The sequence below is a fragment of the Polyodon spathula genome, chromosome 3, assembly GCF_017654505.1.
Source record: "Polyodon spathula isolate WHYD16114869_AA chromosome 3, ASM1765450v1, whole genome shotgun sequence".
In the NCBI taxonomy this organism is placed as follows: Eukaryota; Metazoa; Chordata; class Actinopteri; order Acipenseriformes; family Polyodontidae; genus Polyodon; species Polyodon spathula.
The window spans coordinates 13,387,484-13,414,827 of NC_054536.1; the positions used below are offsets into that span (position 1 = coordinate 13,387,484).

Sequence of the window (27,344 nt, forward strand, 5' to 3'; positions counted from 1 at the left end):
GCTTTGTGATGTAAGCATTTTCCTGCAATTCTTGAATTTCACAGACGTGGGAATATACGCAAGATATTTGCAATGCAAGCAAAGTTGTATAAAAACTGCATAAATGATTAGTCATTGCAGCAGCGACCGCAGATTTGAAACTTCCCCTTACTGCAGTGTTTAAATATTACATTTCAATTGGTGTGCCAGATGATAGGAAGAAAAAAGTGTACAACACAATGATTTTACTCTAACACTTTAGCTGTTTTCTGGGTGAGGAACACACTGTAGAGCCGATTGGGCTATAATGTTTTATATAATTAAATTACAATCTGTATTACTTTTAGTTAAAAATGGTTAACCAGATTACTTGACAAATTATATTTTAATCCAAATAATATGCAATTTGAATAATACCAATATTAATAGCAGATGCGTGTAAGATGTGTGTTGATGTTAATTTATCAACAGTAGCAGTTATTAAAAGAAGCACATTATAAACACGTGTAAACCATGTTTATTTATATTACCCTGTAACAAGGAACGCTACAAATCTCAACTTTGTTGTCACCATGTGGTCTTATACACAACAGAATCTTAACTATTATGGACCATAACTATAAAAGTAACCTCATGGCTAAAAATGTAGCATCAATTTATTTATAAAAAGCAACTTTTTAAATTGTAAGCTAGAAGAGAAACTGTGAGACTCAACAAGGAATTTCAACAGAACTCATAAAACCTCAAGTAGTTCTTGAATAACTTAATGCAGTAAAGCACATAGAAGTGAACAAATAATCAGTCTGCTACATGCTGAGGACTGCAAGAATTCTCAGCACTTGGCAATCGGATTCCCACAGAGCTAACACAAAGATTTTTATGAGTCACCTCCTGTGTGATCTGTAGGATTATTATTAAATTTGTATGTTGTTCTGATAATTTCAAAGAAATTTACCTCAAGAAATGAATATATCAATCACAAGCTGCCACCTTTGTTAGAGGCAACTGGGAAAGTGAAAAGAAAATCAGATCAATTCATTGAAATCCCGTTACCCGAGTGGCTAACCATGGAGCTATCAACAGCAATGTTTGCAATGAAGAAAAAAACAAAAACTGGTATGCTGTTATCATATCTACAGTATTTATTATGATAAACTATTCAATTTAGCTGCTTTTTTTGGAGAGTTTAGGCGTTGAGGTAGGCGTGACTGTATTTTATTTGAATGTGCTGTAGCCTGTATACAGTGCATACGATTGAACTAAGACTTTTTTTATTGCTTTTAAAATGTTTTTTTTTTCCCTTCTGTAAAGCTGCGATGTTGGTAAAGTGATAATGTATTGCTTCTTTGTATAGCCCCACAATGCATTACTTAAATCCTGGTTCACGTATTATTATTATTACAGTCAGTTCTCGGATATCCATTACCCAGGTACACGACAGTCGCATTTTACCGCCCTTGTATTAAGACTAAAATCAGTCCCCATATATATATATATATATATATATATATATATATATATATATATATATATATATATATATATATATATATATAAAACAAATTAATGTTGTTACCCGTCACATGGGATTCCCAACTCTGTGACCAGTTTTCTGATACAAAATCCATCTCTTCAATGTTACAATGTACTTGCTTATCTGTCACAGCCAGCGCTTTTAGCTTTTTTTTCGTATTCCTAATCAGTCGGTTTTTAATGTGCAGTTAAACAGCACTTCCTCCAATTTCACATGATAAAAATGCAGCAAAAACAAAACAAACGAGACCAGCTACAGTAATGGAAAAGTTAATCATTAAACACTTTTAGATACTGTGATGCTTTTTTTTTTTTTTTTTTTAAATCTGTGATCTTTAATTGTTTTTGTGCATTTTAATTTGCAAGTGAACTGTGACATTAGGGCCTTATCGAGCACTATATTCGACAATTTTGAATACTGACTTTGGATACTGTTTTAATTCTGGAAACTGGTGTTGTTTTTTAATCTTTTGATAAATTGCATTTCCTTGGACATTTTTACGCAGCTCTGTGCATGGGTAACATTTTTATTTAATTTTGTTGCTGGGTCGTTAATGGAGAATTTTACATACTGCGATACTACATAGTGGATTTAAAAGTATGTATTGCATTACAGTCTACGTGTCCACAGTCGTCTCTTCTGGCAAGTGATATTTTCAGTGTGTGCTGTATGTATTTGTTTTATATACAGAACATGTAATTTTAATACAGGAAATATAATATAATTATATTTTAAGTTTCATTCACTAAGTATTATATCTTAGTGAGTGATTGTGGCAAAGCGTGGGTCCTGCACATGGGGAAATATTTAGTTTATTGTATATTTTTGTGTTAATTGTTAACATAATTGATTTGATTCATTGTTTAGCTGCTGTGGCGCTCCACCAGGGACGATTACCTGTCTGCATGGAGCAGCAGCTGAAAGCAATCAGCTGTTCCAGCAGGCAGGTGGGCGTGTCTCAGTGGAGTGTCAGTATAAAACCATGGCGATCTCTGTGATCGGGGCTGCTGCAAGGCCTGCCATTTTCACGGCACCTTTTGATTTATAATTTGTTGTACTGTGTTTTATTTTGTACAGCTTGATGCACTAGTCCTCTGTGCGTTACCATCGCTGGTAACGTCACACGACCACCTTTATTTTACTCTCATTTGTTATTTGTTTGTGAATAAAACCTGCGCACCTGTGCCGGCGTTTTCAACATCAACACCTCGTCTGTCTCTCTGTGTACTTGAACAGCGGCTACCCACACGCATGACACGAAGAAGACCCTGTCACAGTGATCTACAAACATGTCACACTCAACATTCATTGTGTTAGGTCAGCTACTGTATAGAGTAGCTGATTCAGAAGCTTTAAGCATCATGTACTTTCTTTAGTATAGTATATGTGAATTAACTTAATAAATGTACACAGCATGATCCTTCAAAGCTTACCAAGTAGAATGATGATACAAAGTAGAATGGCAATAAGGGCTCCTGTGCTTAATCCAGCAGAGGACAGGAATGGTTCTGCATGGCAAGTTCTCACTTTCCCATCTCTCCCACAGGCACACACTCTGAGTGTAAGGGTACTAGTACTGCTATGGGAGGGGCTGCCTCCATCAGAGATCACAATTGGTAGGTAATACACTTCCTGGGTTACCCGACTGAATCTTCGTCTTCTTGCCAAAATACTGGCTGTGTTATCTAAAGAGAGAGAGAGAGAGAGAGAGAGAGAGAGAGAGAGAGAGAGAGAGAGAGAGAGAGAATGTTCAGCTTTAAGGCAAATTAATTGCTTAATATTGTTATCCAAATGCTTTTACATAATTTAAACTCTTTTTGTCGGCAGGTATTGAATGAAACCAAACCAATCTATTAACTAATGTGCTAATTTCAGAATCTGAAAAACTGCATTTTTCCTGTTTTCAATGGAGTACTAATCAATGGCAATTAAATTCTGCATTGAGCAATTTAAAAGCTGTTTTATTGCCGTTCTGTTGTATCGATGTCATAAAGTGACAATGTATCTCACAAAACTAGCAAATGTAATCATCATGTACGTGATCTTTCCTCAAATCTAACTTAGAGCTACCACTGGGCAACTGGGAAATGTATTTATTTTTCAAGTTTAATCACATTACATCTTGTCCAAGACTAAAATCTCACAATACACTACAGAGATGACCCATTGGTAGGGAAACAAGCAATATGGAATCAAAATGATTTTATATCAAAAGGATAAAACAAAGGTAAAACAAATAATCATATATAAAATAAGTGATTTTAATTAGTTTGATCATGACAGGTTAAACTTCTTCGAGGGTCATTACTTGTAAATTACACCTCTAATTGACATAGCCTTAATATAAGGCTCATATAAGCCTATAATTTCACTGCATGTATACATCCAGAGCTGTACTATAAGCTTTATTAACCTACAGTCACTCAACATACAATCCTATTGCCTCCTTTCATTGAATAGGAATCTAAACTGATTTACGGTTTTTAGTTGAGCTACTCATTTGTATGCAGCATCACTACTTCGTTCAGAAACGGAATCACACTTGCCTTTAAGAACAGAACTATTCTAAAAGTACTTTGCTGTGGGTATTTTTCATTGTTTCTATAGGTCAGAGGTAACTATTTGGTATATTAAATATGCAAATTAAAGTTCAGAGTTATGCATTAAGGAAAAATATTCATTCATTTCAGACACACATTACTATCCTAAGCTTTGACCACCAATCTGAGATTGAAAATGATTGCAGCCACAGGGGCGAAGCTAATGTAAATAAAATTATTCTAAGATGTTTGAATGTCCTTATCCAACTGGTAAAAATATTTGAGGGGCAATTTAAGCTGACAGGCAGTACATCCTGAGATGATTTACTGTATAAATGTAGCGTGTCACTTCCTTTTGCCTCTGTGTACTTAGGTGGTATCAAAGATATTAATAGGCAGATATTCAAAATGTTGCAAGTTAAGTATTATGTCTGCATGGCATTTTATGAAGTACCAGCCTTTATTATATAATAGAAATAACTTATAGGCCATAATGTAGTGTAGAAGCAGAAGTTGCCAGTGCTCGATACCTGAAGATTAAACATGTTTTTGCGTACTGTAGATTTTCTTAGTGCATAGCTGAATTTGAATTGATCCTAATTGTGAAGACTACGAAGTAGAACCATATTTATCAATAAAAAAGTTACAATACTAATAGATAATAATAGTGTGATGGGTAAATTCCAGGGTAAATTGAGAAATGGAAAAGAGTCTGGTGTTTCCCCTATGTATAGATGCTACAAGTAATATATTCTGGAACTATGCCTACATGTAGATTTAAATGTGTACACAATCTAACAGACTTCAATAAAGCAATACAGTGCACTATGTTTATAAGAATTGCTGATTTAAGAATCAACTGCATATAGTGATCAAAATCACTGGGACAAAATCAATCCTATACTAACCAATATAAAAGAATCTGCTTGTAGAATCAAGCAATCCGCTTATAAGAATCATTTTGGGGCAAACTGACTAAATGTAATATGGTACTTGATCAAGTGCAATGATGTGTATAGCCAATAAAGCTGTTTTTGAATTTTAATTTGATCACATGTTGCGTGATTAGGCACTTACACAGCATATATCTGTGTGAGTTGACATGGCAGGAAAAAGAAAGACGCTTTCTGCGGGTGAAAAATGGCATCTGCCATTTCTGAGTAGATCGAAAATGAGACGTGACTTTGCTGAAGAAGACATTTGGAATGCAGATAAAAGTGGAATTTACTTTTGAGCCCTGCCCGATGGCACTCTCACCTTTAAATCTGAAAATAAAAAAGGAGGAAAGAAGTCAAAAGAAAGAATCACCGCTCTATTCATCTGCTCCAGGACTGGTAATAAAAAGGACTGAAGGACTGAGATCAAAAGCTGGGTCTGGAAAGGAGAACAATTTTGCTTCTTGTGGACTACTGCACAGCCCACATAACAAAAGACATGGAATTGAGGAACCTCCCATTTGAATTCTTCCCAAAGAACACAACTTCATTCCTTCAACCATGTGATCAGGGAATTATCAGGGAACTGCCAAGGCATACTTTCGCAAACAAATGGCTTGCATGGTGTTACACCAATTGGCGATGAGAACACCACAGCTACTGTTGTGGAAATTGCCAGAAAGATAAGTCTTTTAGATGCCATCTAATGCTCACAAATGCCTGATCTGACATCAGTGGTTCAACAATCTGGAATTGCTGGAAAAAAAGAGGTCTGGTCATAGCACCCATGAAGGAAACAATTGTTATTATGCCACCAAGAGAACTTGTTGCCCACGAATTTGAAGACTGGATAGACATGGATGACAATGCTTTTGTGATGCATCCCATCTCTGATGAAAACATTGTGACTGAGATCAGGGATCAATTTGAAGTGAACCCCAAAAACGGTGCAGAGGTGGACTCTGGTGATGACGAGGCAATTATCCCGTCCTTGACCCAAATGAAGGATGCAATGAAAACATTGAGGAATGGCCTACTGTACAGGGGCTTCAATGATTTTAACCTAGAAAAGGAGGTTAACAGAGTTGTGGATCATGCAATAATCCAGGGAACACTGGACAAGTTTGTCATTAAACAATGACTGTGCCACTGCATTGTGCAGGTTTTTTTTTTTTTTTTTTTGTTCTCCATTTGTGAATTTTTTTTTTTAATAAAGTGAATACACAGTCTTTGAATACATACCAAGTACATCAGTGTTATTGTGTGATATGCATGTAGAGGGAGGGGGATTGCGTAGCGGCGCGGTGAGGGGGGGGGGGGATTGCAGAGCTTTGCATCTCCTCTTAGTGAAAAACTGTGAGACTTGCATCATAACTGAAAAAAAGCAAGCCACAGATGCTTAAATGCAGCTGTAGTCTTGACAAAAAAAATACTGTACCGTAATGTCATTTTAATTCTATGGCCATTACACTTAACACTGCATGGCAGTTAACTAGGCACCCTCATGAGACGATCACTTCTCCAGTATACTGTAGTAAAATAGGATTCTGCAGCCCTGGATAAACATAATTGTGACGATGTAACAAGTTTATTACCCATGAGGACTTGTTTTCATGTATTGTCCTCAGTGATTCAGCACCATAGACATTTGTATACGTTATTTAAACTGCTGAGCGTGGAGGTGCTTTTTCTAATTGTAATGTGATGTGGTTGAGGTCAGTGTAAATGATCAGACTGCAGTCTTGATTTACATATACTGTGACTACTTTACTTATTTGGACTGTACATTACTGTAACAAACAGATATCTTACTCGCTTTCTTTCTTTCTTTCTTTCTTTCTTTCTTTCTTTCTTTCTTTCTTTCTTTCTTTCACTTCAGTTTCTGCTTCCACTTACTCCTCTATTACTCCATCACAAAGTTATCGTAGACCTTTTTATAAAGGTGCCATTAATTTTAACAAGCAGTTAACCAATTGACCAATTATTACAGTTTAAAGGGAGGATATAAACAACGCTTCGATTTTCATATTGACAAATAAATAAACACGCAAATAAATACAGGAAAAATAAAATTACTATCTTTGGCTAATGCGTCAGAACAAAGACTGAGAAATGTGCTTTTGGTTTACAAAAACAATAGCAAACAGCTGTCATCCATATGTGCCAATCTGCAAGATTACAGTTCTATTACCATAATTTTCACCTATACCATACACTGTTATTCAGAACAAAAGCATTAGATTTTTTTCAGTCACAGTCCCCTGGCATTTATAAAAAGTTCCCAAGATATAGCCTTCACTCAGTAAGAAAGTCACTCACAGAATTGCATTATATATACTCCTTGTTACAAATGTGAATGCAAAGTCTCTTAAATTGAGTTCCATGATATAGTTTTCATTTGCTTAGCATACATTGTTTACTGCAGGAAGTAGGTCAAAGGGAATCCTCGACTAAGGGAACCAAATAACCATTTATTGTGTGTTCCAGTTTTGATGCCCGTTACACATTTTGTTTCTACTGTTATTAATATGCAAATTAATGTTGCTGACTCCAAAACCATGCTTGTATAACTTATTTTTCTCTGTCAAAACTTGGCTGTAGCTGAGTTATTAAAAACTTGGTAAAAGCCCCTCAATACTTCTTGAATCCTAAGTGGTAAAGTGGTAAACATGTGCAGGTGTCAATGCATTACAACATTAAATGGGATCAGTGTACACCTCTGCTAATCTGTTTAATAGTTTTACTTGCTACCATACAAACTTCAACTTCACCCTCCACATATTAAAAGACTAAAATATTTAAAATTATTCTTATTGTGTTTGAATACTCTGGGGAGAACTGTTTATAGTTACTATGACACTCACATTCTGGATAAGAGACAATAAACATGTCCTGCAGTATGAGAAATACATGCTATAGTTCTTTAATTAAAAATTAAGCATAAATAAAATTAATCAAAATCCACACAGGATCAAATCATGACAGAAACATAATCTGAATCAAGCATTTGGAACTACTGACTTTATTTGGCAAGCTTCTGTAAATAAAGTGTTTTTACTTGTCAGCTGGATGTTTTTAGGCAGACCTGTTGAATGTTTAAGGAATGGGCATTTTTAAAATAAGCCAAAACTTCAGTTTTTTGGGAACTGACTGTGTAAAATAAACTAAACAATTTGTTCAACAATGTCACTTTTTTGGCTCACTGCATGCCATAGTGAAAAGAAGTTCAATGAGGAAAGTGAACAGCCAACAATGTAGATCACAGAACAAACTATGGAAGAATGCTGTAAACTGACACTATAAGAGCTTGTGGCAGAGTGGTTGCAATGCGCATGTGTGGTGACATCACGGGCCAGGAAGCAATACGGACACAAAGGCAAATGCGGGCTTAAATTGCCGTAGCAGTGTATTTATTAACCCTTAGTGGTCCATTTATTCAGCTCTTGTCAGACACATCAGGTCCAATTAGTTTTCACACACGTTGTTTATTTTACATGCACTGTTTAATATATATATATATATATATATATATATATATATATATATATATATATATATATATATTTTTTTTTTTTTTTTTTTATTTTTTTTTTTTTTCAGAGTAAAACAGGTTTAAAAGGCATTGAATCACAAAAGGACACTCAGTACTGTATCTACAGCCAAGCCCCACCCCTTGTTTCCTGTATTTTTCACATATTTCTGATAAATCTGATAAATCCTCTCCTGATCTCGTTTTATCACCAAACTCCTCAATAATGCGATCCAAGTCATTATTTTATTACTATAACCGCTCAAAAAATCTCTGCAAATGTCTGATATTCTTTGAGTGCTGGATGCAGAAGCAGCTATCTCCTTTGTTTATGTTTGTGTTATCTCTATGGTGCATTGGGCTATCAGATACGCCCTTTTTCGGCTTCATTCCGTTCCTATCGGTTTCATTTGGCCATTGAAAGGTGTGCTCAGCTTTTTCAGGAGCAAACCCTTCGTTACAAGGGTCAAGGTGCTTGTGGACAACTGTTTTTCATCACTACTTTCTGATCTGAAGAAGGCGATTTCATGTCACTTGCAACTGATGAATCCTGTGACAAAACCGACGTTGCCCAGCTTTCTGTTTTTATGCACGTTTTTGTTAGCAAATTTTTTCGAGAGGAGCTGTTATGTTTGATTCCTTTGCATGGGCACACTACTGGTGAAGTAGTTTTTGAAGAACTAACCATTTTTTTTTTAAAAGAATAATTTGGATCTTCACAAAATTAACTTGGTGATCATGTCCGTCCATTGTATAATTCACCAGTCTGTGCTCTGTGCAAAACTTTGTGGAGCACTGCAGGAAACCATGAATACAGTTATGCGACTCTTTAATTTCATTCGGGAGAACTGTAGTCTTCAGCATCGACTCTTCTGGACCCTTCTGGAGGATATCTCAACGACACACAAGACCTGCTACTGCACAATGATGTACTTTGGATTACTAAGGGTAAAGTACTGTAAAGAGTGCGTGCACTGCAGGATGAGATCTGTATCTTTTTAGGTACCTAAAAAAGCCAAAAGACGAGTGCCTCTTTTGAATTTGTAAATGGCAGCTTGGTGATGTGACATCACTTCCCATCTAAACCAGCAAGGCTGAAACCACACTTTTGCTGAACTTAGCAAACTGACTATTTTTGAAACAGACTTGAGTGGAAGGATGCTCCATTTCCCTTATCTTTGTCAGTACTGTGAGAAGAGTAATTCAACCATTCTTGCGGACCTCTGTGCATTCATGACATGGTTGATAGAAAACTTTTAATTCTCCAGCAAGCTCCTTTTATTTCTCCACCAACCAAGTTCTGTATCTGCAAACAGACAATGAACTGCTGAAGCAAAGACGCTGCTTCCTTCATTGGACGAGGGATCTCTCCCACTTGAGGTGGTGGAAATTTTGTAAATTCTAGTCTGGCCCGCTACTTCATGTCATTCTTTAGAACCGGCCCACGGTGAAAAATTAACTGAGGCCCCCTGGTCTAAAACCTTAGTCTACAATTGTCTTGATTTGGCATATAGTGATACTTGTAAAACTGCAGAACAGTCGACAGTGATGCCTATTGTTTAATGACTAATTGTTGGACCTTAGTTTGAAAAATTACATTCTTAACAAATTAACTGAGAAAAGCTTTTAGGAGGGCAAGCATGGAAAACAAGTCATTTAGTGTTCAAAAAGTTACCAGGGTGGGTAAATTTGGGTTAATGTTGCAGACAAAAGTTATCACAATCGGAGTCGGTAAAATTGCAAGAGCAAGTCAAAATATAGAAACAATCAAACAAAAAAGAAACAAGCTAATTTCTTTAACTAATTAAAAAATACATACTGCTTATTTTAGTAATACATCAACTCCATGGACCATGGACAGTGAGCAGCTACAGCATAGGAATAAAGTATAATAGAAAGCTCAGCAGTACCATGAGAGCAAGTGCATTAAATGAATAATTAAAATGACTGGGTTTATATCATATTACAACATGTGCAGGCATAGTTTATTAACTGAAAGGTCTCTCTTTGTATTAGTGCAACACTATTGAGACATACCTGTGCTGGCCCTGTGACCACAGAGTGAATAAACTAAACCAAACTGAACTGAACTAAACAAAACATTTATATATAGTTTAGCCATGAAGATATCATTTATTAACGACACTCTTTTTTGTTGTTATCTTTTATTTTCTGTATCTTTAAACTGTTTAAAAGGTACACATACATATACATAAAAGCAATACACATTTAAAAACAATTGCCTAATTATTAAAGTACATCATAGAGGGTAAAAGGTATGGGAATGTAATGCTTTAATCATGTACAGCAGAAATGTTTTAATTTTACTTAACTGGATCTACTTGTCTCCGAGGATGGTTCAGTATAATTATTTGTTTCTGGTATTACTAATGGCTCTGAAGTTTATTTTGTGACAAATGTACTGTCAACTTGTGTTTCCTGAAGTGATCTTTCGTTAGCAATGTGATCGTTAGTATCGATAGCTTTACTGTAATATAAATAGACCAGCAGGATACAATACTATGATTTTAATGAGCAAAGGTTTAACTGAGTAATACCACTTTCACATACAAATGCCCAGATTAAGCCTTCACAGAGACTTAAAAAAAACATCTTTAAAATACTCATTCACACAGCACAAAATAATGCAAGCTATGCCAGTATAATACCATCATAACCCTTTCAAGCAGCCAAAGGAATCCTGTGAGTACAACTTCCAAACCTGTCAATCAACAGATCTTTTATTCATGGGAACGGAAACAAAACAAATAATAATAAGCAGGAATATATATATATATATATATATATATATATATATATATATATATATATATATATATATATATATCTTATAATTTAATCAATGTTAATCTTTTAATGATTGGCACATCAGTAGACATGTAATGACTGTAAACTTCCCTGAACGCTGCATTGCCTCTCTGTTAATAATATATATATGTATGTATATGTGGAAAATTTAAATAAAAAAATTTAAGTGGGGGCGCATTATTAATATTATTTTCATTCAGCCATCTGATGCCAATTGCATATATAAACAGCCTGTTGTATCTGTTGCTTCCTTTGAGTTTCCGCTACATTCTTGAGAAGTCCCCAGATCACATTAATTGGATTTGAGCAGGGTCTGTGCCCCCAAACTCCCATATCTTCTTCCAGTTTCCAATTACTATCTCGTTCTTGATCAGCCATTGTATTTGAAAAAAATACCCAGCACATCCGATATGCAGTCATAGCATTTCACACAGGATTTGAGACGTTCAGTGCCATCTCTGAACCACTTCGCGAGGTGGTTCAAAACGGCGTAAAATATGACAGCTCTGCGATGGTATAACAATTCACAGAGACCAAAATGCAGCAACAGTGCCGGTTCTGAGCCGTCATAACTCTTCTGTATGAAATGAGTATAAGCTACACTGAGAGTTGTCTTGGTGCTGACAATTCAGACTTGCAGTCTGGTTACAGGAGATAAGGAAGTGGACTTTTGTCACCGTAAGATGCTGATTATTCAATTTGGTCTACCCCCCTCCAGGCATTCCACACTTGGATGCACATTTCCAAAATCTACAAAGTTACAGTACGATGAAGGTTTGATAATGTTTCTTTTTAACCCTTTGAGAAGTATGAAGGTACCGCTACATTCGCTGCTCTCTGGTCCTCAGGAAGTATGAACGAGTTGATTGTGCGAGTGCAGTAATGCAAAATTAGTCAACAGTAAGGCGGGGCAACAGTTTGATTAAAGGGAAAGTTCACTCCATGGCTTTTTATTTTTATCTGACCGTTTTATTTGCAAGACTGTATGTTGGTCTGTGTTCGTGCCGTTGTCTTTTCATATGAACTTTAAAATATGTGATTGATGACTCTTTATATGGTAAATTGTTTTAAACCCCTGTCTTTTTAAGGAATTTCAGATTTCACTTTCATATTCCGATTTAAATTAAAATACATGCAAGTACCGTATTCCTTCAAATTTAAGACGCCCTTGAATTTAAAATGCAGCCCAGATATCCCACCCTCAATTTAAGGAAAAAATAAAACATAAAATAAATATGCATTTACAAAAATACAGCCTCAATTCTGCTCATGGAGGCAATTTGCAGTCGTCTGCTTCACACAGAGCATTACAATTATGTGCTGCTTCTCATTTCCAGTTGTGATTACTCACACGTTTTTCTACCAATTTGTGAACTGTGGTATTGCATAGCATGTAAAAAAATATGGGGGTCTAATTAGCATTTCCAGTCTGTCCAAGCTGGTATGCTTTGTTAGAAACGCGGAAATTGTAAAAGCTTCTCTTGGAATTCCTCAGGAAGCTAATGACGCTTCTTTGAAAATGGCTGCCTGTATGTCATGGATGATTTGAGATCGGGCAGTAACGTTTTGATTTGTCTTTTCTCGGCAGTCAGTCATTTTGCTGCTTGAGTATTCAGTCAGTGACATCTCTGTTTGTCTTTTTCTTGGCAGTCAGTCGTGTTCTGCTTGTCTACTCGGGTAGTCACGTCTTTTATTGATGATTTTAATACATGCATACATTTAAGACGCAAGTTATTTTTGAGAAGCAAAAAACGGTTCAAAAAGTGTGTCTGAAATTTGAAGGATTACTGTATATAGTTCATCTCATCTGTAAAACACATATTCTGCGATTAGATAAATGTGTTATTAATAATCACTTAGAATAATCATATTATATACTATTGTTAATATGGCTGTTTTTTTAAACAGTGTCTGATTTTTAAAGTGACAGCAGGTTTCAAGAAGGATAGAATCATGTGTGTCTGCAGTTAAAACTGCAAACAGGAAATCTAAGAAGGGCATGGAATTAAACAAAGCAGACCTAACATTCCATTTAGAGATTGTCCCCCCCAAAAAAAACATATGTTCTGCATTGGGGGTCTTTGTCTGTAATTATCATAACATTTAAAGTGAAAATACTGTAAACAGTCATCGCACCTTTTTAACCCTTTGAGTAGTGTGAATGTACCGGTACGTTCGTTGCTCTCTGGTCCCCAGTGAGTACAAACGTACCGGTACGTTCTGTAACTATAAACTTGAATTACTGAGCCTACAAAACCCCTGATCACATAATACTGTAACACTAGGTTTCTGTGACACCTTTTATTGGTCTCTTGCACTCTGCCAGATATTGACTGAATTACATGTAATAAACCCAGTCACAAAAAAGTCAACAGTGTCGACGAAGATCGCTCAGTGAGAAGAAAGTTTTATTTATTTATGGTCAAAATGATTTGTCTGTATGCCGTCAGTATTCATTACATACATACAAACATATAGCTTTCAGCTTGTTTGTACGCTGTACTCGTGACAATCAAGCACATGCAGAAGACAGAAAAAAAACACCTCACTCCTGTTGGACAGGCAGTGCATTTTAGAACTACTCAAAGGGTTAATTCCTTTGTTATATGTGTTGCTATATCCGGTTATCATAACTAGTTATTGGACAATATTGCTTATACCATCTTTGATACATTTATAGATGTATTATTGGTCATTCTAAAAATGACAGTGGAACAATTGCAAGGGACAAAGTTCTGATGTAACACAGTATATAATTTGTTTTTTGGGTTATTTAATGATATTGGCGAAAAGTCATCTAAGTCTCACCTTCATTATCCTGCAGTGTAAAGTTAGGGTTATTGGGAAGTTCATCAGTAAGAGAAAAGAAGAATCTTGGTCCATTTGCAAAGTCATCTTTGTCGACTGCACTTATTGTTTGAATTACCTGTGGAAAAAAAAGAGCAAGATGATTCAGATATATAAAAAGCATGGCAGCAAGAATGCAGTCAAGGTTCCAATGGGTGGCTTGCATTTTCATAACTGTTTTCATACATTAGTAACACGTTTTGTTTTTGTTCTATTTTGAAAAGTAATTACACCAAACCACTAGGTGTAATTATTCTATCTTGCATGGCTTATCATAAAACATGCTTTGCAAATAGGGGATGAAAATGAAATCTACTGGATAGCATTATTATACCCACTGGTTTATCTGCTTTAGAGCAAGGTGATTATTCTGTATAATCTTCACCAGAGGGCATAATTTAAGACCCTCATTGTATAGCTCTGCCAGTTTTAAGCGTGAGACACACCTGACCCTAGTTAGACATCATGCATTTTGTACAGGCAATTTACAATTAAGTCTCACAAATTAACCTGGCTTACAAAGTAACTTGTAATGGTTCACAAATTAACCTGTTTTTGAAGTAATCACTGCAAGCAATGGCATTTCATCTCAAGGTAATATTGTCAGTAAGTGGCTTAAAAGGAAGACATGGAACTGAAGTTTAGCATGTCAAAGAATCAGCCCCCTTAGGAAAGTATGTACGGTATACCTCGTGGCAGGGTCTGTTCCCTCCATTTCATCTTTGTTTTTTAAGTTCAACTTTTTAAAAAAAATTGAATAGACTGTACATATATTCTGGTAATAAAAATCACATTCCTTTTACTTTATCCACACACAGTGACAGAAATCTGAGAATCCAGGTTTGTAGATATTTGTTTATTAAGAAGAATACATATATTATTATAGTATAAAAAAAGCTTCTACTTTTAATACATGAAATGTTGTATTACAGGAAATAAAGCTATGCTTCTTCTTGTCATACACTGAAGGGAATGACTGATATGGGACAGCTTACCTGACCAGGTCTGGAATTTTCACAAACAACTACATCGTCATCGCTGGCAAGCTTAGGTGGGTTGTCATTGACATCCAAAACCTGAATGGAAACTGGAACGTGACTAAGGAGACTGGGGTTGTCTGTTAAAAAAAGAAGAAAATGTGCAAGCATAACCTTGTGTTCCATATTTAATCAAGAATGTTAATTTTAAAACTCAGCCAATCAGGTTCTGAGTAGAGTGGTTGTTAACCCACGATACAAGCTTAAAAGGTTGGAACTGTTCCTTCAATTTTTAAAAACCACACGCTACATACTGTAGTCATTGACAAAGCTACATTAATTAATTAATTAATTAGTTAATAAAAAAGGAGGCTCCCGAGTGGCACCTCCAGGAAAGGCACTCCAGGATGCATCCTATAGCCTGGAGATCACGCGTTCAAATCCAGGCTATGTCACTGCCGACTGTGACCGGGGGTAGGGAGGGCCTAGGTCGGTCGGGGAATCCATGGTTCACCATGCACCAGTGACCCCTATGGCCTGCGGTTATGCAGTAGATCCATCAGATCTGTGTTGTCCTCCAGTACTATAGGTCTGGTGGCCTCGCTGTGGATCCACAGTGTAGAAAAATGATGGATTGGCAGGAGCACGTTTCAGAGGACACGTGTTCCAGCCTCCATTTTCCAAGTCGCCAGAGAGTTGCAGCGGTTAACCGGGATACAAATAACAATTGAGCATTCCATATTGGGGAGAAAACAGGGGTAAAAAAACACTGGCAACGACTAAATTAAAAAATAAATACATAAAAACGACAACTGCTGATTTTAATGCAACAGACAAAGCAACCTTTGATCAGAACCAATTCACTTGAAAACCACATGAAACTGAAAACTAAAACCCATATGTAAAATGTTAACTTCACTGCAGCTTTTTTTTTTTTTTTGACAGCAGTGAAAAATTTGAAGAGACAAAAGATAAAAACAAAAAAAGCATTAGTGAAAACGAATTTAAGAAACTAAAAACATCAAGAGTGTTCAAGACACTGCATCGTATATGGCTAATGCAGGTGCACAAAACATACTGTAAAGGGGTAGAGTGGTCAGATGTTTTTCAAGTCACAGGATCTACATCAAACCTTATTGTTTGTTATACAGTCAGTCTCCATAACAGACTAAAAGACAGGAGAAGCTAGTAAGTTGGTTTTTGGCTGTTGTTTCAAAATGTAAAGCCATATCTGAGATACTGTTGTCTATGTTAACTTCTTGTTCTTAATAATACTCAGAAAGCAGCAAAGTTGAAAAAACACCATTAACTATTGTTATGATCATATGTTAGACAATGCAAAATGTTATCACAGTAAAAGTACAATATTATATATATATATATATATATATATATATATATATATATATATATATATATATACCTATAATACATATGCTGGAGGCTCTGTAATGGGAATAACGAGAATTACCCAGACTGGGAATAAGTTCTGGTCCCTTGGTCTATTATAATTATACCCTATGGGGGGACCTGTTACAGACCCTGGAACCCAGGTTTATGTAAAGCTTGGTGAATAGTCTCTGTTGTGATGTAATATTAATATATAGGACAGTTAATTATACAGTGTATATTTTAAATAGCTGACAACATAAATTTAACCAAAAATGACACATGTTTATGTCAGCAGCTTTCCCATGAAAATGGGACATCCTGAATTTTGAGTGGGGGCATAAAAGGCCTGGAAAAGTTATGGGGGTCACAGTAATTGCGCCTAAGGTCTGAAGAGCTGTCACTCTTTTTACTGCTGGATAGACAATTGATCATTCTGAAGCAGGCAGAAAGCAAACTGGTGGAAGTTTAAATAATCTACCACTTTGATATTTGGAAAATAGACACAGATTCTTAGATCATTATATATTCCACCAAAAGGAAAGCGTCCAAGAACCAAACTAGTGGATAGATTTCCAACTTTATTTCTGTAGCTTTAGAAAATACTAAATTGTTGAGAAAAACAGAGCTGCAGAAAAGCAGTTGAAATAAAGATGTATATTCAAGCCAGCAGTCTATATAAGAGAGGAGAATTGTATGATGTACTACTCAATTGTTTTTCAGGTGGTATATATTAAACTAGAAGGGACATACAAAAAAGAAACAGCAGACCATCATTGTGTATAAAACAGCATTTGATGTTGTGAGAAAGTATTTGAGGTGAGGGTTAATTATTCCAGAAATGTCAATGTCAAAAAAAGTGACAAGACATTAATAACAGATATGTGGTACAAGCATTAGCATTTTAATATGTACAATATAAATTTCAGAATTTACAAATTTAACCTTAATTTTGTAAAAGACACCATGAAACGATGATCAGCCCTACAGTATATAAATTCAACAAATAACATCTAAACAGTGGAACACAGAAAAACAAGTGTGCCTTTCTTTAATATACTTTTCCAATATGTCAAGTTGTATATTTAATCTATAGAATAATCAATCTTTTATCAATATAGAGCTAAAAATTTATATACTAATAAACATAACCTTTACAACTGGACACAAGCGTTATTGTGTACAATCCAATTCAGGATTACTGTTATTTTCTTCCATCTGCTCTGTAAATGGCTTATGCGTTCATCATTCACTAAACCCAACCTGCTCAGCGTGTCCTTTATTCCCTGTTGCCCTGGCTTTAATCTGTAAATAAGACACTGACTAAGCTCTTGTTGCTGTCCCTGCAAAATGCATTTTACATCAGCAGTCTTAAATGATTTCCAATGGGTTTTTTTAAACCGTTGCTGCATAGTTTCTCAAAATTGAAACACACAATCTATTGTACCTCATTTTCATTTTTCAAAAGATGGATGTTAACTGCCACTTTGAAATGTTAGTGCACCCCTGTGGCAATCAATTGGTATGATTTGTTGCCATGGAAACATCTTTGCACATCTTGGTTTCCTGCAGCATACCTGAAGACATCTATATGCCATCTATTCAAGAGTAGTATATGTTTTTCAATAATCTGCACCAAAAAATAAATAAATCAGTGTTTTAGATGGGAATGAGTGTGATATATATCTAGAACAATATAGCAGCCTGAAAAAGTATTTTTTTTCACAATGAGGTTGTTTCTAAATACCAGTTTTAAGTGCTATACGGTACAGATTTCAAATTTTCACTAATACAAGAGGTTCAGTTCATTTAACCCCCATATAAATTTCTCCTCAAAATTTCCTTTGACACTATAAAATCGGGACTGCCACTTTTCATCCACCTGATGCCAAGAGGGCTTGAAACAGAATCTAACTGGTTTGGTTTGTCGAATCATTTTTGACCAGCCCTGGGAGATTCTGCTGTGCATGGATCTCCTCAGTCAGGCGAGGGGCACCCTCTGGCACTCAGAACTGGGCAGACGCCAATTGTGGGTTTGGCCCCTGAACGGGATCATCTGTTCACTTTAGGGCTCTCAGACGCAGTCGTCAGTACATTACAAAATGCTAGGGCCTCTTCCACAAGGGCACTGTATGCCTACAAGTGGATGTAGTTTTTAAAGTGGTGTATGACCAGAGGTCATGATCCCATCTATTGCCCTATAGCAACTATTTTACAGTTTCTGCAAGATATGCTGGAGGAGGGCAGATCCCCTTCTACCTGAAAGTGTACCCAGCAGCTGTATCTGCATGCCATGTCCCCATTGACTCAGTTTTCCTGGGCGCTCATATTCTGGCGATCCGTTTTCTAAAGGGTGCTCAGTGGCTACTTCCTCCTTGAAAGGATGCCCTCCCCAAGTGGAGTTTGGAAGTGGTATTGGAGGCTTTCACTAAGGCCCTGCTTGAGCCGATACATTCCATAGAATTGAAATATGTCTCTATGAAGACAGACTTTTTGTTAGCCATCACCTCCGCGGGTTAGTGAGCTACAGGCTCTGTCAGTGTATAGTGCCTGTATGCGTATTTGGGATTCTGGAAACAGGGTATCGTTACGCATGAACCCTGCTTTCCTCCCTAAGGTGATCAGGGCTTTTCACTTAAATCAGTCAGTGGAACTAGAGGCTTTCCATCCCCTTCCTTTGTCTTCGGAGGAGGATCAGAGATTAAATTCCCTCTGCCCAGTTTTGGCATTAACAGGTTATGTGGATAGGACAAGAGCACTGCATCAGTCTGACCAGTTCTTCATCTGTCATAGTGAAAGGACTCTGGGTCAAGCCCTCTCGAAGCATCGACTGTCCCACTGGACTGTGGACAGTTTTGACTGCGTACACTAATGCTGGCTTACCCTAATAGAGGACTGAGGACATCACTCCCAGGATGGGCCTATCGGCAGCTCTTACATAAAATGCTTAGTAAACACCTGACCTGTGGCAGTCATATCCCAAAAGTATTGGTTGGTGGTCATCTTTTTTCTCTTTCAGGGAACCAGTGTTACATCCGTAACCTAACGTCTTCCTTTAATTTTATGAAAATAGTATTTTGTATGTTTTTACATTTTTCAGCCGGTGATGTAGGACACACACTGGCAATTAAGGGTAAGTCCTTGGGAGTGGTACAGTCATAGGTTATATATATCAACCATTGTAATTGAACTATTTCAAAATAAATGTTTTATTTTATCCATAAGTCTGTTCCACTAATCTTTCACCAGGAGGGTGTGTTGTGAGACTGAAGATTTGCATATAAAGCTCCTCTGAGGCATTTATTTAAATTCCATGTAGGGGTATGTCTAATTAAAACCATTGCAGCCATTATGAAAAAAACAGACTGCTTACCCAAACTAGTGAAAGCATATTTGTCTTCAGGAGAGATTCCACATTTAACGTGTTTTCTTTAATGAAAAGGCTATTATTTATGGTATAAACATATATGCAGTATGAACAGAAAAATTAAGTCTGACAAATAGACAGATGGAGTCTTAATAAACCCGCAGATGCCGATCAACTCAATTACTTCAAAAATATGTCCAGATCAAATGTCATCATAACTGAATTTGTGAAAATAATGTCCTTAGAAGTTTCACCAGAATGTGACATGGTTACTTTAAATAAAAACGGTCTGTCTAACAGAAAGACAACCTCCGTACAGCACCAGATTATGAAATACACAACATTTTGAGCCACAAGTTTTATCACAATTGGACAAGAGGTTCTTTAGAAATATGTAAATAATTAAACATGAAATATAGACAGTCAGATGGAAGGACAGACAGCCTCTATCTACATCCAAATTATGACTATGTTTCATACAGATAGTCAGACAGACAGAAATGATATTCAACAAGTTATATCACATATTGGACAAATGCTTCTCTGCATAAATGCAAAACTGTAAAGTTAAACATATGTATGCCCACCTCAACTATAGGGGATAATCCTCAGGAGGTAATCCTTGAATTTTGTGACATCATCCAAAACATTAAACTAGTAGTGATTACTCCACTTTTCAAGAATTCATCTCTTTACCCAGTTTTCCATTAATCTTTCCATTAAGATTCTTGAAAGGGCTTTGTTCTGGTTGAGATATTTATTTACAAATGATCACTTATCAATTTTCACTCTTCTCAGTTCAGCACCAATCAATAGAATCGATCACTGAATCCTGAAGACCTTCCTGTTTAGAATATACAATATGTTCCACCCTGGTTGGTCTCTTTTGATCCATCAAGTCAGGCAGTAAAAGCAATAAAGAAAATCACAGAAAAAAAACAATATGCCACGTCTGTCAAGAGAGCAGCGTCTTCATGCAATCGACATGTTGGAGGCTGGACTAGGGCAGCATACTGTGACTCCCCATCTTGGGTGTTCACAGCCAGCAATATCAAACCTGGCTAGACGGTATAACCAGACACACTCTGTCAAGGACAGGCCATGAACTGGGAAACCAAGAGTCTCAACACCTGCACAAGAACGACAGATCATTTTGCAGGATCTTTGTGATGTCAATTGTTAATCAGTACAATAAAAAGTCACTGCACCTGCTCTAAAAGAGAGTTTGTCATTTTTCGATCACATCTAGTGAATTTTATCCAAATATAAATTATATGTTTCTTTTGATGCTCAAATATAAGTGATACGTTCTGCTATTATTATCAACTATTATAGTGTTAAATTTCACCTCAACACTGACAACACCCTAATGTATCTTTTAGAACAGTAGCCCCTACTGGCAACATCAATTAATTTGTACTGGTTCCAATTACAAGATTACAGCATTTTTAATTCCATGGTTGCTACTGCATAATATGCTTAAAAATACCTGTAATGATTTATGAAGGCTGTACGAATATTGTAAGTTTACACAACTTTCAATATTATTAATCAGCACAGCATACTGAACAACATCAGTATTCAGGCCCTTCTGGTGTCTTCTTATTTTTGTTCTCTAATACAACACCTAATACATTAGGTTCATACATCATTACATTTCCCTTTTCCCCTTTAGTTCCTTTTATCACACACACACACACACACACACACACACACACACACACACACACACACATATATATCAACTCAAAATTAGCACTTACCTCACTAATGCTTACTACTACAAACCATAAACTGTTGTTTTCCAAATGAACAGGTTTTTTATTTTTATTTTTTTCAAATATTAGTTCTTTAAGAACACATTAGTTCTGAATTTATTAAATCAAATTGTTAAATCTTAAAGTCCACATAAGCTTATTGGCTTCCTTTTCACTCTTCCAGAAGTGGTGGTGATAACAGCTGGACAGTCCTGTGCAGAATTGTCTACCTCTACCCTCTGTGGATCATTTGGAAACTTTAAAGGAGGTGGCATGGCACCCTTCTGTGGCTATTTGCTGTGTAGACATAGGAGTAGCGGAAAGTGTTAAAGGGACCTCTTGGCGACATCACTAGTTGTATCTCTTGTATAGACCTTAAATGTCTTCTCTTCCTCCTGAAAACTTCTGCATCACATTTCCACAATATGCATTATATCTTGGTACTGTGAGCTTTTGAACCACAGCTGCAGGTTTCCACTCCCCTTGTATGAGTGCTGGTAGGATTTTTGCATGTCGGTCATAACATTTCTGTTTAGCTTGCCTGTTTTGGAATCTATTCTGGAATTCTTTTCTCAGTCTTTTTGGAACCACTAGCCTTTCTCCTTTAAATACCTGTCCAACATGAACACTTAGTTAGTCTAAAAGTCCTGTCCTGTTACTGCTGAGAGGCCCAATACAGCTTATGTGTTCAGTTCCAGTAACCAGTTTTATGATTTGGACTTGCACTTAGGCTACCAGATAATCTTGCAGGTAATACTTTGCTTGTGTGTCAATCTTGAATTTGAGTGTGGCTGTCATTTATCTGCAAATTTAGAAACCATTCTTCATTTTTAGAGTCACTGTTTTTAAATCAATGTAATGTTATTTTCAATTAGCCAGTCACATAAAACTTTCATAGCCAATTTTGTCTGGCACTTGGTGTTTTCCTGAGTTGTATTCATTTCTAGGTTGTCTAAATCTGCTTCATTTACCTCAGTATGGCGAGATGTTGACACACTTTTCTTTTTCAAGGTTTTTAGCTGTAGAACGTTTGTAGTTAACCTCAGGGACTGCTGTCATACTGACTCGAGTGGTTTGGTTTACTCAGGCATACAGTTACAGTTGGTGAATTGATTTTGTTTCATGTCAAGAGGTGCTTCAGAGAAAGAAGTTCTGCTCTGTTGTGTTAACACCATATATGTAATGGCTAGGGAGAATGTCTCAGCCAATCTGAATTTAATATGTTCGCCAATTGTTTCTACCCATTTAATAATTGTATTTAAAAGCATAGCCATGCAATATACAAGTATCCTAGTTTGACACATTTGAGGCTACCCCAAGAATAAATCAAACTCAGATCGGTAATTCAGAGTAGTCTCACTTTGACATGAATGAATGTATTTATTTATGTACTAATGTTGTATGAAACTGAAGATGATCCTGTATAAATAAGCTAACTTACTTTATGAAAGGGACATACTGTGTTGTAAAAGAAAACATTTTGCACTGTCTAAATACCTTCCTGCTAAATTACAGGCAGGTGATACTAAACTAAAAAACAAATTAACAGGTAGTCAATTCAATTAAATAAACTAATTACATCTGTCGCTGCGCAAACACTGTCACACACACACACACACACACACACATTTATATGACAGGGTGTCACAGGAATGGTTGAGTGGTGACGATAGGCCAGATGCAGGAACACACACAGGAGCAAGTGCTGCAGGGCAAAAGGCTCTGCGGCGCCATTTATTTTCAAAACAATAAAATAAAAGGTTTGAACAAAAAACAAACACACAGAGTAAAAACAAATAGTTAAACAAAACAAAATCACAAACACTAAGCAAACTAAGTCAGGCTAAGTAGTAGCCTTCGCTGATCCTTGATTTCTTACTTTCTTCTGTTTTCAGGATGCCTTCTCTCGCTCTCCATCTCTCCACTACTCTCCACCCACAGAGCATAAAACTGCAGGCTTTTTATATGGGTGACCATCTCACCATTAGCAACAATTAATCAATGAATTAACTCGAGAGATGGTCACTTTCTGCACGAGGTTTTTATGAATGGGCATTTTTATCCCACCCATGCTGCCAAACAATAAATTATAATACAATAAATAATAACAGCACACATATAAACAACCCTATCCCTGCCAACTACCAAGACAGTTTCGTCAGGCAGGGATTTGCCCTGCCATGCTATGTATAACTATATGCACTTATGTACAGTCCAGTATAATGGTAAACTACAAACTAAGCTTAACCCTTTTGTTCTGCACTGTACTTACCAACCTCAGAAGCAATCACTGTGATGTTATGCCATGGCATTTCTTCTCGGTCAAGGGTTTTTGTAGTCTTAATCGCTCCACTGTTGGCATCTATGTTGAAATACCTATCTCCATGTAAACTGCGGTCAATGAAATATCTATTTTTAGAAGAGAAAAACAATTAAAATTGCATGACCACAGTCTCTGCAGCACACAAGCAAATCATTTGAAAATGCTTTAGCAACAAAATTATTTTTTTCAAAGAAACTTGATACAGGAATCCTCATTAGATATTTTTTATATAAAATAAAAACTTGAAAAATGCTGTATTCCGAAAAATAGACTTTATTTGAAAGGCTTGGATTCTGATCTTATAAACCACACTCAACACATTCTTGCATTTCATTCTAAATAATTAAATACAGAGGCCCATTTGTTACTTAGATTTCAATGTTTCATCAGCCACAGTCTGGAGGTATGTATATCAATGTGTGTGTGTGTGTGTGTGTGTGTGTGTGTGTGTGTGTGTGTGTGTATATATATATATATATATATATATATATATATATATATATATATATATATATATATATATAGTATGAATAGATTAACTTATTCTGAGAGAAATTCAGATAAATATTTTGTGGAATCACTAATTATTGACAATCATGAGGAAGCAATGATGTGCCCTTTAGCAAGTTGGCTTTTTTGTATGCAGTGCCTATAGTAAGTATTCACCCCCCTTGGATGTTTTCAGTTTGTTGTGTTACAACTTGAAATCTTGATACATTTCAATGGGATTTTTTTTTGATTTACACAACCTACTCAACACTTTGAGGGAGCAAAACACATTTTATTGTGAAACAATAGTTAAATAAAACATTTTTAAAAAAGGCCTTTTGCAGACTTAAGCAGGTTTTCCTCAAGGATTTGCCTGTATTTAGCTCCACCCATTTTGCCTTCTACCCTGACAAGCTTCCCAGTCCCTGCCGATGTAAAGCATGCCCATAGCTTGATGCTGCCACCACCATGCTTCACAGTAAGGATGGTGTTACCTGGGTAATGTGCTGTGTTGGGTTTACGACAGACATAGTGCTTTGCACTTAGGCCAAATAGTTCAATGTTTGCTTCATCGGACCACAGAATCTTTTGCCACATCTTTTCAGAGTCTCCCACATGCTTTTTTGCAAATTCCAAGCAAGATTTTACATGGGCTTTTTTCAGAAATTGCTTCCTTCTTGCCACTCTTCCAAAAAGGCCAGATTTGTGGAGTGCCTCAGCTATTGTTGACACATGAACAGTTTCTCCCATCTCAGCCATGGAACACTGTAGGTCTTTCAGAGTTGTCATTGGCCTCTCGGTGGCTTCTCTGACCAATGCCCTTCTTACCCGGCTGCTCAGTTTGGGAGGACATTCTGCTCTAAGCAGATTCTGGGTGGTGCTGTATACCTTCCATTTCTTAGTGATCAACTTGACTGTACTCCAAGGAACAGTCAATGTCTTTGAAATCTTTTTATACCCCTCCCCTGATGTGTTCCTTTCCACAACTTCATCCCAGAGTTGTTTTGAAAGCTCCTTGGTCTTCATGGTAGTATCTTTGCTTTGAATTCCCAAACTAACTGTGGGACCTTACAAAGAGAGGTGTCTGAAATCTGAAATCATGTGAACCACTTTTATTGCACACAGATAGACTCCATTTAACTTATTGTGTGAATTCTTAAGGTAATTGGTTGCATCTGAGCTTATTTAGAAGTGTCATAGCAAAGGGGGTAAATACTTATCTAATGAAGACTTTTCAGGTTTTTATTTTTAATTGATTTGTTTCCCCCAAAGAAAAAAAAAATCAAAGAAAAAAAAAATCCAATTTAAATGAACAAACTGAAAACGTCTAAGGGGGTGAATACTTCCTATAGGCACTGTACATTAGCTCTTGTGTTATTTGTTCTGAAGTTGTATGATAAGCATTTCTTAACATGAGATTTACAACAGGATTACAGGAGATAAGGAATTTCTCATTAAGATGATGATTCTTCAATTGGTACCTTGAATATGATGCATTTTGACCCATGGAATAATGTTAGTCATACCAAATTGGCACTGGCCTACCTTGACAGCTCTCAGTCTATATTTTTGATGCAAGATTAAATTAAGATGGTAGCCAGCATGTTTACAGAAAGTATAATAAAAGTAATGTTGACACCAGTGATAAGTCTTTTTTTATATCAAATATTAATGTTTTTTCAAAGATTATTGTGACAAACAAAGCAAGCTGCCAAACAACACAAATCATATTTTAAACAATTTGCATCTCATTGCTTCTTATTCTTTGTCAAGGAAATGCATGGTTAAAATCATTTTAATATAAACATTTCCCAGATATTTAATTCAGATTGTTGTCTGTGTGACATGATGTGGTGATTTGGTTGTTAACACCAATTCCAGAACATTCTTAACCACATCTACTTCAAATCTTGTTGATTAGACCAAGATACAGGCCAAACGTAGTGTTAACTCTTTGAAGTTCACCTTCCAAAATGCTATCTGATTGAATGGCCTCCTAAGGTGTCATAAAACTTACAAAGCCAAGCTATAGTGACTATTCAGTTATACCATTACTGTGTTAAAAGTTAATTAAAATGCTTTAAGAATCATTTTTAGTCACATAACTTGTAGACACTAGTTTATAGTTATTGTAAGTATGTTTCCCAATAAACCTGAAGGGTTTATTATGTTTTAAATGAATATTATAAACTAATAACTATTTTTGAATATTATGATGTGTTTTATATGCTTGTAATTGTAATTTTGTATAGAGAATGAAACTGAAATGTATATGCTTCTCTAATGAATGTAGCTAAAGTGATATTGAATAGGAGGTTTAAATGATAAATGTAAAATCCTTTGATAATGAAATAGGTGCATACATTCCATTCTAACACACCCTTTTAGTTGACATGCCTATCTATTTAGTTGAACTGTCTATCAAATATTATGAACCAATGGATGGCCGACATAGAATTATCATGTTATTTAAACTCAAAACAAACATTTGGGGTCTCTGGATTCGCTCACTAGATTCGCTCCTTCTTCAAAACATCTCATCACTCTCAACTCATAAAACTCTGAAGTTCTTCAACGAAGAAGCAGTGATCAAATCTTCAAAGCTGTCCCGGAGAAGATGGACTACCTCCTGAACAATGAAAACTTTTGCCTACAGACTTCACAGAAATACTGCACTGCGCTGCTGCACAACTAACTTCTACAGAGGACGACCATTTTAAGAAGACTTTGTTTTAAACATTGCACCAATAGAATAAGTATCAAACATATATTATGTGTTTACAAGTAACTGAACTGAAGCCATGTTATTGATATCATCACAATACGTAATGTGTGTCTATACAACTAGA

The 27,344-nt window shown here is 36.1% G+C and overlaps 1 protein-coding gene across 1 annotated transcript in view; it reads right to left on the minus strand.

Annotated features, from left to right (window-relative positions):
• The window catches only part of LOC121312741 (cadherin-18-like), a 73,635-nt gene that overhangs the window by 1,801 nt on the left and 44,490 nt on the right, over nucleotides 1-27,344 (minus strand). Inside the window, exons 7-10 of the mRNA XM_041244470.1 lie at nucleotides 23,956-24,092; nucleotides 15,189-15,310; nucleotides 14,155-14,272; nucleotides 2,947-3,198 (exon numbers count right to left, since the gene is read on the minus strand). Of these exons, the coding sequence (XP_041100404.1) occupies nucleotides 2,947-3,198; nucleotides 14,155-14,272; nucleotides 15,189-15,310; nucleotides 23,956-24,092 (629 nt within the window). The remainder of the gene's footprint in view (nucleotides 1-2,946; nucleotides 3,199-14,154; nucleotides 14,273-15,188; nucleotides 15,311-23,955; nucleotides 24,093-27,344) is intronic.